The 17,374-nt window shown below is 44.0% G+C and overlaps 1 protein-coding gene across 2 annotated transcripts in view; it reads right to left on the bottom strand.

Moving 5' to 3' along the window:
* The window catches only part of gsk3ba (glycogen synthase kinase 3 beta-a), a 53,402-nt gene extending 36,635 nt beyond the window's left edge, over positions 1-16,767 (bottom strand). For both annotated transcript variants that reach the window (XM_083537100.1, XM_083537099.1), the window contains exon 1: positions 16,010-16,767. In XM_083537100.1, coding sequence (XP_083393226.1) covers positions 16,010-16,097 — 88 coding nt within the window. In that variant the 5' untranslated portion in view covers positions 16,098-16,767. The remainder of the gene's footprint in view (positions 1-16,009) is intronic.
* Positions 16,768-17,374: the final 607 nt, after the last annotated feature.

Genomic DNA, 17,374 nt, shown 5'->3' on the forward strand with positions numbered 1-17,374 from the left:
GAAAGGCCCTTAACCCTCTGTGCTCCAGGGGCACAGTATCATGGCCGACCCTGCGCTATGAATCCAGCTTCGGAGCAAGCTGGGATATGCAAAGAACAAATTTCACTGTGCTGTAATGTATGTGTTACAAAAAGCTATTTTTCTGTTCTATACTGCATAAACCTACATGACTTTACTAATGCTAAATGAGCAACCACACTTAAATCTAATGGAAGATCTTCCCAGAAAAGTGAAGGTTGTTTGTATGCCATACATAACATTATCTTGTAAATGGAACTGATCAGGTCTCATATAATGTGTGTGTAATTAGTTTGTAAATAAATTACAAACTAAAATGTACTGAGTGAAGACAGGATTTATTTGAAGTGTTAATTATTTATATTCTGTTTCTATGTTTTTTTTTAGGGGTATTACAGTTTAGTTTTCATATACATTAAACAGGTTCACCTTTTGTTTTTCAAAAGCACTACTGACAGTCCGTTATCGACATTATAAAATTGTGCATGTTTGGTATTGTAAAAGTGCTTCTTCAGATGATGGGTTCAGGTCAATGTGTTTCAAAAAGTATTTTCCAGTATTTTTGCAGACAGGAGATCTAAAAAAACACAAAAAAAAAACGAAAAGACTTCACGGGTTCTCATTTGGAACTTTGGCAGGAATCCGCAGCGGGACCGAATGTTCAGGAACGTTAGGAATAACATTTAAAACTATATTTTCACTAACAAATTTCATAAATTTTCAAACATTTTTGTATTAAAGTGACAATGTCTAGATTAATTCACTAAGGTACCAAAGGGGCTGCAGGGGTGTGTCCAAAATTCAAGGATTTTCGAAACTCGCAGCGGTCTTAGAACGTAACCGCCTGCAATTTCAGGGGGAACACTGTACATAAAAAGAAACACAAGTGTCATTTAGTCTGAGTGAAGAGTGGTGGTCATTTTAGTCAGAGTTGTGTAAGCGGTTTAAACTACTTTAACCACACATGCACAAACTTGCCCTGTGGTAAAGAAAGTACAGGAAATTGCAAAAGGCTGCCTAAAGAGTGTACTCTCTGTGTTGCATTCGGTGTGTGTGTCATGTCGCACCACTCGCTGTCAGCTCACAAACTGTTTGTTCCAGGTTCATTACATCTCCACATTTCACTCTGTACACATTGTGCTTCCAGGACAACAAAGTGGACCTAAAAAAACAGGAGTAATCCGTATAAGGATTAAAAACATGCCCATAACACTCTTTAGCCAGAAACATGGACCAATAAAAAGTATAAGATCCTGTGTTACATAAATGAGTTGATCATGAAATAGAGAATTAGTTTCTAGGAAGCACACCACATTTCTACAGCAGGTTCAGAAAAAGAAACCCCTCGTCAGATTTGGCTCACTTCTTGCAAGAGTCTCGAATAGACTGAACACTCAGTCTTTATTTATCATGCCATGCACTAAATCCTGACCTGAACTCCACATCTGTATCAAAAACGGTAAAGACGTACACCATGACCTTAAATACCCGAAGGCTGCTTAGAACACTTACCAAACAATTCGCATTAATCGGCGAGTGAATCACGATTTGCACTAAACCGAGTCATGAAGTCACTGACAGATTTGCTTTGCATCACACTTCTGCTTCTCGGTGACATTCATCACTGATCGTCATCCAAAGCGGCTCGCTAACATCCTATTTATATATCGCGCTCTCTGGAAACATGATCGACCTCTTCCTCTTTCCTTGTTTCAGTAAATCACTCTGCTGAGAAGACTTGGATCATATAGCACACACTTGAACTCCTGTGTCATCACGGTACTACTGCAAATGAATGCGAGTTGGCACAAAGAGTCGACTCGATTGCAAATGACACGTCACTACACTGTCACAACCAAAAAAATAATAATTCTTTTGGTGGACTTTGTCATATCCACTGATCAGGCATAACATTATGAACACATGCCTAATATTGTGTTGGTTCCCCTTTGGGCCCTAGAGCATTAACTTTAGCAACAGGAGCGCGTCTATTGTATTCGGCCGTACATGACCCTGTCGCCGGTTCACCACTGTTCCTTCCTTCAGACCACGTTTGATGGATACTGACCACTGCAGACCAGAAACATCCTACAAGAGCTGCAGTTTTGGAAATGCTCTGACCCAGTCGTCTAGCGATCACAATTTGGTCCTTGTCAAACTCACTTAAATCCTTACGCTGGCCCATTTTTCCTGCTTCTAACAAAGGACAAACTGTCCACTTGCAGCCAAATAAATCCCAACCACTAACAGGTGCCATGGTAAAGAGATAATCAGTGTTCTTCACTTCACTGCTAATAAGGTTATAATGTCAATGTCATGCCTGATCGATATCGTGTGAGAATGTAAATAAAAATTGCCCCCCCCCCCCCCCGAGGTGGCGACGAATCTCGATCTCCATCCCTTCGCCGACTGCACTACACACCTCATCTAGCACAACCTGCTGTTATAATAACCTCCACTCTACTGGGAAGATGGTCCACAAGATGGTGTTAGTAAAGTCAGGTACTGTTGTAGGTGACGTGAGGAGGCCTGGGGTGCAGTCAGTGTTCACATTCATTCCAAAAGGTTTTCAGTTGAAGTCAGAGCTCTACAGCAGGCCACTCAAGATCTTCCACTCCAACCCTTGTACATCACAGGGTGGGGTTTCCTAATAAACATTTACAGCATTTGGCATATGCCCGTATCCAGAGCGACCTACAACTGAGCAGGTGCGGGTTAAGGGCCTTGCTAAAGGCCCAGCAGTGGCAGTTTAGTGGTGCTGGGATTTGAACTCATGACCTTCTGATACAAAGTCCAATGCCTCCTAGTTCAAGTGAAGGGGAAATTTAATGCTACCGCAGCCAAAGACCTCATATACAATTGTGTGCCTCGATACTTTTGTCCATATAGTTAACATTATACACAATTTGCTCATGCAGTGTAGTACAAATGAAGCTGTAGGAGTTAAGGTTTATCTACTGCAGACAGTGCTATATTTCTCTTTTCTCTCACACACACACACACGCACGCAAGCGCAGCGGTGTGGGCAGCGGATCAGAGGAGGTGGCAGAAATCTAAAGTGGGCTGTACGACCCGTCCGACGAAAAAGGCAGCTGTCCAGGAACAATGAGGCTCTTGTTTAGCATTTAAAAAGCCACGGCTGCATCCGTCTCAATAGATACTAAGTAGACTTAACAGGACAGACCTGGATGAAAAGATGGGAACACAAAGTGAGCGGCCCAGTGGACAGCAAATTAAATAATTTTAAGGAGGAAAAAAAAAAGAAAGAAAGAAATCAGCTGCTTTGTTTAGTTCATACAAGTCAGGTCCAGGAGATGCAGATGCTTTCTCCATTGCCTCGTCTGACGTGCAAATCTTACATTAGACTCGAGTTCATCACATTAGGTGTTGTGAGCAGCGAGAGTGTCGCTGCTGAGGAAATAACGCTCGGCTGACTCGAGTTCAGGGTAAACGTGCATGCTACGGTCATGTGACCTAATAATGATCTCTAATAAATGCATGTTGATGGTACATGTTTCTCAGGCAGATGTTATTACCGCTTGATGATGTTACATGATATTCACGGTTTTCAGATCAATTTAGGTATATGTAAGGTATCACACAGTCCAAACACCATACAAAATATATTTTAAAAAAAATGGATGTTTGTGTATATCTGTTTCTCCCTTTCTGGGGGTGAGTGTGTCCTCCTTTCTCACTGTGTGCATGTCTCACTCTCTGTGGGTGTGCGTTTCTGTCTCCATCACTCTCTGGGGGTGGTGTCTCACTCACTGGATAGGTCTCATTTTCTCTGTGTGCGCGCATGCATGCATGTGTCTCTCTCCGTCTTCAGCCTGAAAATGTTCACCAAGAAACACAAAGCATGAACTACTTGGCTCTTTCCAGTGCAAACTGTTGTAAACATCAAAGCACGGACCCCAGACATGCAGTCCATATATGCTAAATAAAGCCCTCCTAACACCAACAGTTAAAGTATTCTGATTCCACTCGGTTCTTTGATAAATCTGTTCATTAATAGTCTTATAACCCGTTTAAACGTACAGGACTGACCAGAGACCAATCACTATACAGCAGCCGATGGCGACTAGGTGTAGGTGTGCTCAGAGATACAAAAAAGTTGAGAACAGTGAGGACAACAGAGCACACGGGGGAATCCCAATTTGTTGAGTGTGACAACAGTCGCGATGGCAACCGGTTGTAGGATCTTCACCTGGAAACTTCTTAGGACGACAATCTGAGATGTGTAGAGATAGATTTCCTGGTACCTGCTTTTACACAACCTATGAACAATCACGAACCTGCCTGGTTAGCTTAGGGTGAAGAAACTAGCCTAAACAGATGGGCTCTGAGAGGGAGGGAGAGAGGGAGTGTGATTGAGTGAGTGAGGAATAAACAGACTGGGTAGAAGAGAGACTCCACTAATGTGCTTCGTTCTGTATTTCTGGCTTTAAGAGCTCAGTTAGAAATCCTCCCATGAGGAAAAAGGACTATTTTAGAGAGTGCTTTTCCACTGCACACGAGGGAATTCCTTTATGTCCAGATCTTCAGCTGAGTCTAGATTCCAGCTCAAGGAATTGGACAGTAAATGAGAGGGTAAATAGAAATCTTTCAGAACAGGACCCGAGACGCTTGAGAGGAGACTGATTTTGACTCCTGAAGGCTGAGGTTTCTCCTGCTGTTCATGTCGCAGAGTTTTAGACATTAACCAGGCGTTGCATAACTGCACTTATTTGTTTGACAGATTTGCATTACGGGAGGTGGAGAGGAGGCAGTGTGTCGCCAGAAGCAGCGCTTCCTGCTCACGTGCTTTATGATACGGCCACTTGTGATGTACAGAACAAAGCGGGGTTTTTTTAACGAGGTAAAGCAGGCTTTCAGGATGGACTAAATGAATAACTGAGGCACGATCAAAGAGAAGTGCACATCCATCCATCCAGATTCAGGGTCACATTCTTTCAAACAAGATTTACAAGGTTCAGGCTTTAGTAGGAAAAACCTGAACTTATTAATCCGACTGATTTATGTTTAGGATCTAATGACTTTATTTTTAGCTTGAAGTCACAGGTTCTCTCACATATACACACGCGCAGGAAAACCTGAGTGACCCTTATAGAGAACAGGTGGGCACGGGGCAATAACTATTACATTTAAATAACTTTTATTGATCAAAAAAAGAAAAGTAAAAACATCTGAACATACAAGATGGTAGACTAAAGTTAAAGAAAATGTTGATAGAAACGGAAAAGTGAGTGAAGTTAAAGAAAGCAAAAATGAGATGGGAGAATAGTTTTAAAGGAAATGGAAACAAAAGCGAAAAAGAAGGCAGAAAAGGAAGCAAAAAAGGAGATTAGAGAATAGAGGAAAAGGAAATGGATAAGGAAACTAAAAAGGCAAAATACTATTAGTTTTAGCAATGCAGTGTATGTAAAGAGCTGGATGACTGTGTGTGTGTGTGTGTGTGTGTGTGTGTGTGTGTGTGTGTGTGTGTGTGTGTGTGTGTGTCCATGCTGCGTCATTTACAGTTGTACTATACTACAAGTCTCGCTATCATTACTCAGTCTTGTCATGCAGTGACAAGCATCAGTTTGGGGGAGAAAATTTGAACGAAACCGAAAAAGGAAATCGATGAAGAAAGGTAATGGAGGTAATGAAGTTTGGTTTTGGTTTAGGACCCTCATTTTAAGAATCATGGTTCAAAACATTGCATTGTAGAGGCTAAATATTTTCCATTAAACACAAAAAAAAAAAAAAAACGTGCAGCCGCCTTCCTTCCGAGTGTAATAAATCTGCTGTAGAGCGGATAACGAGCTTCCCTCGGCTTGTTATGAGCTCTCCTGTACACAGAGTTCGCCATGAATCATCTCTAAATAGTAATCCAGTCACGAGTCGGGAGCTTGTTTGTGTAAATGACACAAATGGGAGCGATGGAGTTCTGATCACAACTGTTACAGCGCAAGACGGGTTTCCAGCAGAGTCTCCATAAATAACCACCACCACCCTGACCACTGCAGGCTTTTAACCAGCAGAGGAAAAATTCACTTTCTACATCAACACGCTGAAGAGAAAAACAAAATGCAAATAAAATTATATATATATATATCTCACACACAACATGAAACGAAAGTTTGTGGACACCGGATAAGGTTCATCCCGTTCCACATATACTTGCTGTTATAATATCCTCCATTACTCTGGGAAGATCTTCCACTAGATTTTGGAGTGTGCTTATTGAGATTTGTGCTCATTCAGCTACAAGGGATTCACTAAAGTCAGGTGCTGATGTAGGTGAGGTGAAAAGGCCTCGGGTGCAGTTAGCACAAATAGGGTTGAGGTCGTAGCTCTATAGCAGGAGATCGCAAACTCCAACCCTTTGTGCACATTGTCATGCTGGAACAGGCTTGGGTTTCCTAGTTCAAGTGAAAAAGAAAATTTCTTGCTACCATATCCAAAGACATCCTATTCAATTATAAACCTCGAACAGTTTGGGGAGCTGAAGTTGGAGGTAGCGGAGCTGAAGATGTTGAGATTTTCACTGGGAGTGATGATGGACAGGACTAGAAACCAATCTTATCAGAGGGACCACATGTTTCAGAGACAAGGTGAGGGAGGCGAGATTGAGATGGTTTGGACATGTGTAGAGGAAGGACATGGGGTATATCGGTAGGAGAATGCTGAGGATGGAGCCACCAGGCAGGAGGAAAAGAGGAAGACCAAGGAGGAGGTTTATGGATGTGGTAAAGGAAGACATGCAGGTAGTTGGATTGAAAGAGGCAGATGTAAAGGACAGGGGGGTATGGAGACGGATGATGCACTGTGGTGACCCCTAATGGAAGAAGCCGAATGAAGTAGTAGAAGTTTGGGGAAGAACCTCATATGACTGGAAAAGTCATGTGCCCCATTACTTTTAGCCATAGAGTGTACATCAAAAGCTGGAAGACAAAGTTTTGCATAGCGAATGCAGTCCATTATTATTACTCATCATTCTCGCATGGAGTGAGGAGCATTAGTTGCTCCTTCCTAATGGTTGGATTAGGACTTAAATTAGACAATAAACTTGACAAACGTTGCTTTCCAGGTGACAACCGAGAAGAACCTAAAAAGGTATGAGAGCACTGTTCGATAAACACAGCGAAAATCTTGAAGTAAAAACATTACACACCTTAAGCTTCCAGAGTGAATAGATATGTAAAACTGCAAAACTGGGTGCATTTGAAAACACATTTTACACCTCATTATTTCCTTCTTTACAGTTATACTCCTGGGAGAGCCATGACAAACATCTCGAAGCTGAACCCCAATCCGGCCGATGATTTCATTGACCAAATTTTCCGAAGAGAGCGTCAGGAACGTAGGATTTGAGGGCTTTAAAGTGTCACATTTGGGCAAAAAAAAAACTGACGACACCATCACACCAGTTCTCTACCAGTTCTCTTACCAAGGTGAAAATTCATAAAAAGTGAAATAAAAATGCCATAACGTCTTTAATATCTTGGTAAAGCCTCCTGTGAGATTTTTCGCACTATTAATATTACATTTAATCGGTCAGCTCTATACCTCTTAGCTGAAGTGGCCCAGCTCCTATAAGTTTACAATTGAGAGAAAAAAAAAAAAAGCAAAAGATATTCATGATATCTCAGTAATGCCCACTGCGACATCATATCATGATATACAAATACACTATATTAAAAAAAAAAAACTACAGAGAGACACCTGACTTTCCCAGGGAATTGTGGTTCTTTCCAAAATGGTTATCGCTAAACTGAAAGGAAATAATTGTACAGGATATCTGTGGATGCGGTATAATCAAATTTTGCATTTACTATAACTTGGAAACCCAAACCTGTTCCAGCATGGCAATGCCTCAGTGCACAAAGCAAACTCCAAAAATATCTGGTTTGCATGGGTTGGAGTGAAAGATCTCCTGCTATAGAGCTCTGATCTCAACCCATTTGAACACATCTGGGAAGAATGTGAACGTTGACCGCACCCCAGGTCTCCTCACCTCACCTCACCTACATCAGTACCTGACTTTACTAACACCCTTTGGTCTGAACGAACAAGTTTGTTCAGTCTCCGACTCGCACTTTGAGCACGTTATTTTAAATTATGATTAAAAACTTTCAAACATGCACAACAATGCCAGCGGAACAAAAAACTAGAGTTAGCACAGTGTCACTGTGGCGTCTCACTCCGTACCAGAAATAAGATTTGTTTTGTTCATGCATGAAAACACTAAAGAATCTTTAACGCTAATCGCTAACCAAGAAGTGGCTATTGCTATTTTAGCATTTTATATTCAACTTCAAGAATTTCTATTAAAAGGAGAAAATCCTGACAATTCCACATATCAAGGGAGTGAATAGATGAAGGATAAAAGGAACGAAGATGTTTGCTTCAGTATGCTGCTATACGTAGAACAGTTAAGAAAATTAAATATTAAATATAAAACATCTATAACAAAAAATTGAGGCCTAACAAATGCAAAAGCTTTGACATTTACATCATTATTATAACACCATATTGCCCAGACAACTATTTGCTGTGGGAAATTCCAATTAAACTACCAAAATTTTATATTTAGTTACTGGAAATAATTTGCCGTTGTGCAGATAATTTTGTACACCTTTTGTAATCATACTGAGAAACAGGCAACGAGGTGTGTAGTGATGTGTGCGGCGTGAGCTGTGTTTGCGTGTGGCGTGTGGCGCGGTGTGTTTGCGTGTGGCGCGTGGCGTGTTGAGCTGTGTTTGCGTGTGGCGCGTGGCGTGGTGAGCTGTGTTTGCGCGTGGCGTGAGCTGTGTTTGCGCGTGGCGTGAGCTGTGTTTGCGCGTGGCGTGAGCTGTGTTTGCGCGTGGCGTGAGCTGTGTTTGCGCGTGGCGTGAGCTGTGTTTGCGCGTGGCGTGAGCTGTGTTTGCGCGTGGCGTGAGCTGTGTTTGCGCGTGGCGTGAGCTGTGTTTGCGCGTGGCGTGAGCTGTGTTTGCGCGTGGCGTGAGCTGTGTTTGCGCGTGGCGTGAGCTGTGTTTGCGCGTGGCGTGAGCTGTGTTTGCGCGTGGCGTGAGCTGTGTTTGCGCGTGGCGTGAGCTGTGTTTGCGCGTGGCGTGAGCTGTGTTTGCGCGTGGCGTGAGCTGTGTTTGCGCGTGGCGCGTGGCGTGAGCTGTGTTTGCGCGTGTGGCGTGGCGTGAGCTGTGTTTGCGCGTGTGGCGTGGCGTGAGCTGTGTTTGCGCGTGTGGCGTGGCGTGAGCTGTGTTTGCGTGTGGCGTGGCGTGAGCTGTGTTTGCGTGTGGCGTGGCGTGAGCTGTGTTTGCGTGTGGCGTGGCGTGAGCTGTGTTTGCGTGTGGCGTGGCGTGAGCTGTGTTTGCGTGTGGCGTGGCGTGAGCTGTGTTTGCGTGTGGCGTGGCGTGAGCTGTGTTTGCGTGTGGCGTGGCGTGAGCTGTGTTTGTGTGTGGCGTGTGGCGTGGCGTGAGCTGTGTTTGTGTGTGGCGTGTGGCGTGGTGTGAGCTGTGTTTGTGTGTGGCGTGTGGCGTGGTGTGAGCTGTGTTTGTGTGTGGCGTGTGGCGTGGTGTGAGCTGTGTTTGTGTGTGGCGTGTGGCGTGGTGTGAGCTGTGTTTGTGTGTGGCGTGTGGCGTGGTGTGAGCTGTGTTTGTGTGTGGCGTGTGTAGGGTGAGCTGTGTTTGTGTGTGGCGTGTGTAGGGTGAGCTGTGTTTGTGTGTGGCGTGTGTAGGGTGAGCTGTGTGGCGTGTGTAGGGTGAGCTGTGTGGTGTGTAGTGTGAGCTGTGTGGTGTGTAGTGTGAGCTGTGTGGTGTGTAGTGTGAGCTGTGTTCCTGTAAAGTGTGTAGTGTAAACTGTGTTTCTGTGTGGTGTGTAGTGTGAGCTGTGTGGTGTGTAGTGTGAGCTGTGTGGTGTGTAGTGTGAGCTGTGTGGTGTGAGCTGTGTGGTGTGTAGTGTGAGCTGTGTGGTGTGTAGTGTGAGCTGTGACGTAGCTTCCTGTGTTTGACTTGTTTGCCGCGAGTTACGTGTTTGTATCTCTCTCGGCGTCTTTCAAACAAACTTTGCTATCTATCCATCCGTTTTTCCTCTTTTAATAATCCTTAATTGTTTTTGTCTTCCTGACTTGTGCCTGTAGTTAGTTAACTCGACTATAACTAGTGTTTATATTTATTTTCTCTCACTCACATCTCTGTATAATAAATCTGTTCGTGACGATAAGCACTATGCCGGTTGTTTGTCTGCATTCGAGCACAGGTGAGGACTCGTTCGAGTTGCAAACGGTGGCGTTGGAGATGGAGGCATTGGAGAAACAGATTCGCGAGCTGCATGTAAAGCATGCCCGGCTGCGAGAGCGGAAAGCGGCGCTGGAAACATCCCGGGCGGACGCGCACTCATCCCAGGTAAACTCCCGGGTTGAACCTAACGCTCCCAGCACATCAACTCCGCATGCTTCTATGCCCAGGCCCAGCGCACCTACAACTCCGGCACCGGTGCAACATGGACCCTGGATGCGGCCGCGGCGGAAGAAACAAGCCAAGCCCCGATCGAGGACGTCTCCACCTCCACCACCGGCCTTCGAGATCTCGACCGAGGAACCGCTTCGTCCCCCTCCGCAAGACGGAACGCGACACTGTTATTCTCGGAGATTCCATCGTCCGGCATGTCCGCGCTACCCGAGCTAAAGGTAAGGTGCACACTCGCTGTTTTCCTGGTGCTCGTGTTCTGGATGTCGCTGCACAGGTACCCGCGATACTGAACGAGAACTTCGGAGCGGTTGTTCTCCATGCCGGATCAAACGACACCAGGCTGCGGCAAACGGAGATCTTAAAGAGGGACTTCAGGATCCTGGTGGAGACGGTACGCAGCACATCACCCACAACGAGGATCATTGTGTCAGGACCTCTTCCCACTTACCAGCGAGGGGCTGAGAAGTTTAGTAGACTTTTAGCTCTAAATGAATGGTTACAGTCATGGTGTCGAGAACATAAACTTCTCTTTGTTAATAACTGGAACTGTTTCTGGGAGCGTCCAAGGTTCTTCCGCCCTGATGGCCTGCACCCCAGCAGAGTTGGAGCAGCAGTGCTATCAGATAACATCTCTAGGATACTTCACACCATCTGACTGGTAAGACATCAAGAAATCTTCAACTATAAGAACACGCATACTACAGACCAAATAGTTACAAGTTCACACACAGCCCAGTTTATAGAAACCGTATCTATTCCTCGGGTAGTAAAACCAAGAATTACATACACAAGATCCAGAAATAATCTTATTGCAGTTAAAACTGAAAAATGCCAGATAAACAAACACAACAAAGTTCTAAAGTTCGGTCTTTTAAACATTAGATCACTTGCACCCAAAGCACTGATTGTAAATGAGATGATCACAGATAATAATCTCGATGCACTCTGCCTCACTGAGACCTGGATTAAACCAGGTGATTATATGGGTCTAAACGAGTCTACACCGTCAGGATATGTTTATAAGCATGAGCCCCGTCAGACTGGTCGTGGGGGGAGTGTAGGAACCATTTATAGTGCTTCTCTTAATGTTAGTCAGAGATTAGGATTCAGCTTTAAATCATTTGAAGTGCTCGTTCTTAAAATTGCACTTTCAGACATGCATAGAAAACTCGCTCTGGTCACCGTGTACAGACCCCCAGGGCCCTACGCTGATTTTCTTCATGAGTTTGCTTGTTTTCTCTCAGACCTCTTGATCAGTTTTGATAAAGTGCTGCTTGTAGGAGATTTTAATATTCATGTAGATGATGCAAACGATGCCCTAGCATTATCATTTGTCGATTTACTAAACTCTTTTGGAGTTAAACAAAACGTCACCAGACCAACCCACCGTTTTAACCACACACTAGACTTAATAATATCCCACGGAGCAGACGTCACTAATATAGATATTTTACCCCAGAGTGATGACATCACAGACCATTATCTCCTACTGTACACACTACCGGTAGAGCAGATTAACCGTGTTTCACCACGGTATCGACTTGGTAGGACTATTATTCCAACCACTAAGGACAGATTCATAAATAACCTGCCTGATTTATCTCAGTTTCACATTAAACCCATAACTGCTGATCATCTTGATGAGATGGCGAACAACATAGACCTTATCCTCACTAGCACTTTAGACACTGTTGCCCCCATCCGGTTAAAAAAGGTTCGAGAACAAGCACCTGCACCTTGGTATAATAGTCATACGCATGCCCTAAAGAGAACAACACGTAATCTGGAAAGAAAATGGAGGAAAACTAAATTGGAGGTATTTAGAATTGCGTATAAAGACAGTATGCTTAGCTACAGACAGGCGCTAAAAGCTGCTAGAGCTAAACACCTGAGCAAACTCATAGAAAATAACAAAAACAATCCCAGGTTCCTTTTCAGTACAGTCGCTAAATTAACAACAAATCAGGGATCTGAAAAATGTGTTCCATCACAGTTCAGTAGTGAAGACTTTATGAATTTCTTCACTGAAAAAATAGATAACATTAGAAAAACAATTGTGGCAGTTCAACCTCTGACAGCATCTCCCGACACAATCGTACTTACAACCCCACAACTACACTGTTTTACATGTATAGGACAGGAAGAGCTGTATGATGCTATTATGAAAGCTAAATCAACAACATGTCAGTTAGATCCAATTCCCACTAAACTACTGAAGGAAGTGTTATATACAGCTGGTGAGCCTCTTCTCAATATTATTAACTCCTCACTATCGTTAGGTCATGTCCCTAAATCCCTCAAGTTAGCAGTTATTAAGCCCCTCATTAAAAAACCTAATCTGGATCCAAACACGCTATCGAATTACAGACCAATTTCAAATCTCCTATTTATGTCTAAGATTTTAGAAAAGATTGTCGCTGCCCAGCTATGTAACCACTTGCAGGAGAACAATATCTTTGAAGAGTTTCAGTCAGGTTTTAGGCCCCATCATAGCACAGAAACTGCTCTAGTTAAAATCACTAATGACCTGTTTTTAGCTTCAGACCAAGGCTACATCTCCCTATTAGTTTTACTAGATCTTAGTGCTGCGTTCGACACTATAGATCATGATCTTCTCCTCGATCGCTTACAGAATTACATCGGTATTCAGGGACAGGCATTAAGCTGGTTTAAATCCTACCTGTCCAATCGTTACCATTTCGTAGATTTAAATGGAGAGCTATCCAGGATAATGCTAGTAAATTATGGCGTGCCACAAGGGTCAGTTCTAGGACCCCTGCTTTTTACAATATACATGCTTCCATTAGGAAATATTATTAGAAGGCATGGAATTAGCTTCCATTGTTATGCTGATGATACCCAGCTATATATTTCATTCAAACCAGGCGATACAGCTCGATTAGCTCGCATAACTGAGTGTGTTGAAGAAATAAGAGATTGGATGACCCATAACTTTCTGCTATTAAATTCTGATAAAACGGAGATTTTGCTCATCGGCCCAAAAAATAGTACACAGAAGCTCCAGCATCTCAGCCTGCATTTAGACGGTTGTTCTGTAACTACTAGTTCAACGGTAAAAGACCTGGGAGTTATTTTAGACAGCAACTTATCTTTTAAAAATCACATCAATCAAGTTACAAAAACAGCCTTCTTTCACCTTAGAAATATTTCTAAGCTAAGAAATATGTTATCTATATCTGATGCAGAGAAGCTCGTCCATGCGTTTATGACCTCTAGAATAGACTACTGTAATGCATTACTAGGTGGATGTCCTGCATCATTAATAAACAAGCTTCAGTTAGTTCAGAATGCCGTAGGTCCCCTGGTGGTCTAGTGGTTAAGATGCAGCGCTCCCACCGCTGCGACCCGGGTTCGATTCCCGGTCAGGAAACCATCCCCAGCCACTCTTAGTGCCGGTCCCAAGCCCGGATAAATTGGGGAGGGTTGCGTTAGGAAGGGCATCCAGCGTAAAACATGTGCCAAATCAAACGTGCGGAGGATCCGCTGTGGCGACCCCTAACGGGAGAAGCCGAAAAGAAAGTTTAGTTAGTTCAGAATGCCGCAGCAAGAGTTCTTACTAGGTCAAGAAAATACGATCATATAACCCCAATCTTATCGTCCCTACATTGGCTTCCTATTAAGTTTCGAATAGACTACAAACTACTGCTACTCACTTATAAAGCACTAAATGGTTTCGCTCCCATGTATCTATCCAGTCTTTTAACACGCTACAATCCGTCACGCTCCCTGAGATCTCAAAACTCTGGGCTTCTAGTAGTTCCTAGAATAGCAAAGTCCACTAAAGGCGGTAGAGCATTTTCACAATTTAGCTCCTAAACTCTGGAATAGTCTTCCTGACAGTATTCGGGGTTCAGATACACTCTCCCAGTTTAAGTGTAGATTAAAAACATATCTTTTTAGCAAAGCCTACACATAACACACAACACACATCACATCACAACCTTGTGCTCCAGAATATATGATTACATGCACATTATCAACTTGTGCTGTTAATATCATGAACAGCAGCTACGCTAATTCCTCTCCACTGCTTCTCTTTCTCTCCCCATCCCGAGGCATCCTGAGGTTTGGCCAGCTCCAGTCACGTCCCACCTCGTGAAGATTATGGACCTATGGATGATCATGGAGATGTAGATGCCGAGTGTTTAAAGGCCCTGGCATGGAGAAGCTGATGCTGGATCTATGATGATCACAAATTGTTCTGTATTGTTGAAAGATTTATGACCAAACTCTTGATGTCACCCATATGAGGATGGGTTCCCCTTTGAGTCTGGTTCCTCTCAAGGTTTCTTCCTCATATCATCTAAGGGAGTTTTTCCTTGCCACTGTCGCCACGGCTTGCTCATCAGGGACAAACGCACACCATTCACCTTCACTGTTGTTTTCTGTAAAGCTGCTTTGAGACAATGTCTGTTGTGAAAAGCGCTATACAAATAAACTTGACTTGACTTGACTTGACTTGACTGTGTGGTGTGTAGTGTGAGCTGTGTGGTGTGTAGTGTGAGCTGTGTGGTGTGTAGTGTGAGCTGTGTGGTGTGTAGTGTGAGCTGTGTTCCTGTAAAGTGTGTAGTGTAAACTGTGTTTCTGTAAAGTGTGTAGTGTGAGCTGTGTTTCTGTGTGGTGTGAGCTGTGTGGTGTGTAGTGTGAGCTGTGTGGTGTGTAGTGTGAGCTGTGTGGTGTGTAGTGTGAGCTGTGTGGTGTGTAGTGTGAGCTGTGTGGTGTGTAGTGTGAGCTGTGTTCCTGTAAAGTGTGTAGTGTAAACTGTGTTTCTGTAAAGTGTGTGGTGTGAGCTGTGTGGTGTGTAGTGTGAGCTGTGTGGTGTGTAGTGTGAGCTGTGTGGTGTGTAGTGTGAGCTGTGTGGTGTGTAGTGTGAGCTGTGTGGTGTGTAGTGTGAGCTGTGTGGTGTGTAGTGTGAGCTGTGTTCCTGTAAAGTGTGTAGTGTAAACTGTGTTTCTGTAAAGTGTGTAGTGTGAGCTGTGTTTCTGTGTGGTGTGAGCTGTGTGGTGTGTAGTGTGAGCTGTGTGGTGTGTAGTGTGAGCTGTGTGGTGTGTAGTGTGAGCTGTGTGGTGTGTAGTGTGAGCTGTGTGGTGTGTAGTGTGAGCTGTGTGGTGTGTAGTGTGAGCTGTGTGGTGTGTAGTGTGAGCTGTGTGGTGTGTAGTGTGAGCTGTGTGGTGTGTAGTGTGAGCTGTGTGGTGTGTAGTGTGAGCTGTGTGGTGTGTAGTGTGAGCTGTGTTCCTGTAAAGTGTGTAGTGTAAACTGTGTTTCTGTAAAGTGTGTAGTGTGAGCTGTGTTTCTGTGTGGTGTGAGCTGTGTGGTGTGTAGTGTGAGCTGTGTGGTGTGTAGTGTGAGCTGTGTTTCTGTACAGTGTGTAGTGTGAGCTGTGTTTCTGTACAGTGTGAGCTGTGAGGTTTGTGTAGTGTAAGGCGTGTGTAAGAAGTTTGTTGTGTTGCTTTAAGCGTGATTAAGTGTGTATTAGTGTGTATGAGGTGTGTGTTGGGTGTGTATGTGTTACTCACTGCTGACTTTCATGCTCCCGAAGGCTGAAGGCTGAGCCACGGGTTTGCAGCTCTCCGCGAAGGACGTGGTCCTGGGCCGCCCCGACATACTCGCAGTCCTCTACACCGCCTCGGCCCTGCTCGTGGGTGTAAATATCCGCCTGAAACCTCGACTTTTACCCCCTTAGTGGGATGCTGGGGTAAAAAAAAAAAAAAATGGAGGACCGGATGAACGCCAATTCTATTCACCAGAAAACAGGGGTCTTTCTTCACTAACTCCTTTCCAGCTCGTGTTTCCTGTCGTCTTGCTTCTGTTTGTCGTTTGGTTTCTTTGTTTATTTATTTGCTTATTTTTTTCTTTCTGAAAGACTAAACTCTAAACGCTTCTATTTTATTTAGCTGGATTGTACTGAATCAGAAAACCCGGGCCTCGAACACACCGGTTCTTCTATTTCCTATTATCAAATGATTATGTCTCTACATGTAATACCCTGCGGAGAGCCTGGAAAACAGATAAGGAGGTTCTGATTTAAATTATAAATATAAATCCAGGATAAGTCTCATATTTCTGTCGGACACTAAGGAGGAGATCCAGCAGCAGCCATGGCGGCTCGCTTCGCCTTCAACCAACGAGTGGAATGAGGTTTTCCCAATCACCGGATTGAAACGCTGATTTCCACCGCTGCCCTACCGCTCCCCGGAACTCCATACACTCCGATTATTCCTTTCTTTTAAAAAAATAATATAAAATCCTAAGATTATATATATATATATATATATATATATATATATATATATATATATATATATATATATATATATATATATATATAAAAAATAAACCCCACAAAACTGAAAATATGCTTCTAATATCCCGTCTCCGTCCGTTGCTTTTCTTCGCTCGTCCTCGTTCGCGTGTGTGCGCGCGCGCGCGCGCGCGCCTTACGCAATGTACGCGCCTCCCCCTGGACGTCGCCGCGGCGACGCGCACGCAACAAAACGCACGCGCCCCGTCGCGCTCTCTTCACGCGAAAGAGGGCGTGGTCCGTTCTTGTCCTCCAATCGCGTCGCGCGCGTGCCCAGCGCACGTGGCGTAGCCTGCCAATCTCTCAACGCGTCCCTCCCGGAGTTCCGAGTGACGTAAAAAAAAGGGGGTGGGGGGGGATCAAGTTGAATGCTCGCTCAAACAACCAAACGGTTTTCACCAACGTAAGCAATTCTGACCAATCACAGAGCGGTTCTACGATGTCCTTATAGCTAACCTGCCCTGTTGCCAGTGGTCAGTGTGTTTTATCTTTACAATAAAGGATTTAATTAGTTTTATTTCATTTTTTCAGCCCAATAACTTCCAGACAGGCTGAATTCATAATAACTTCTTCTTCTTCT

This window comes from Silurus aristotelis, assembly GCF_946808225.1.
Source record: "Silurus aristotelis genome assembly, chromosome: 3".
Taxonomy (NCBI): Eukaryota; Metazoa; Chordata; class Actinopteri; order Siluriformes; family Siluridae; genus Silurus; species Silurus aristotelis.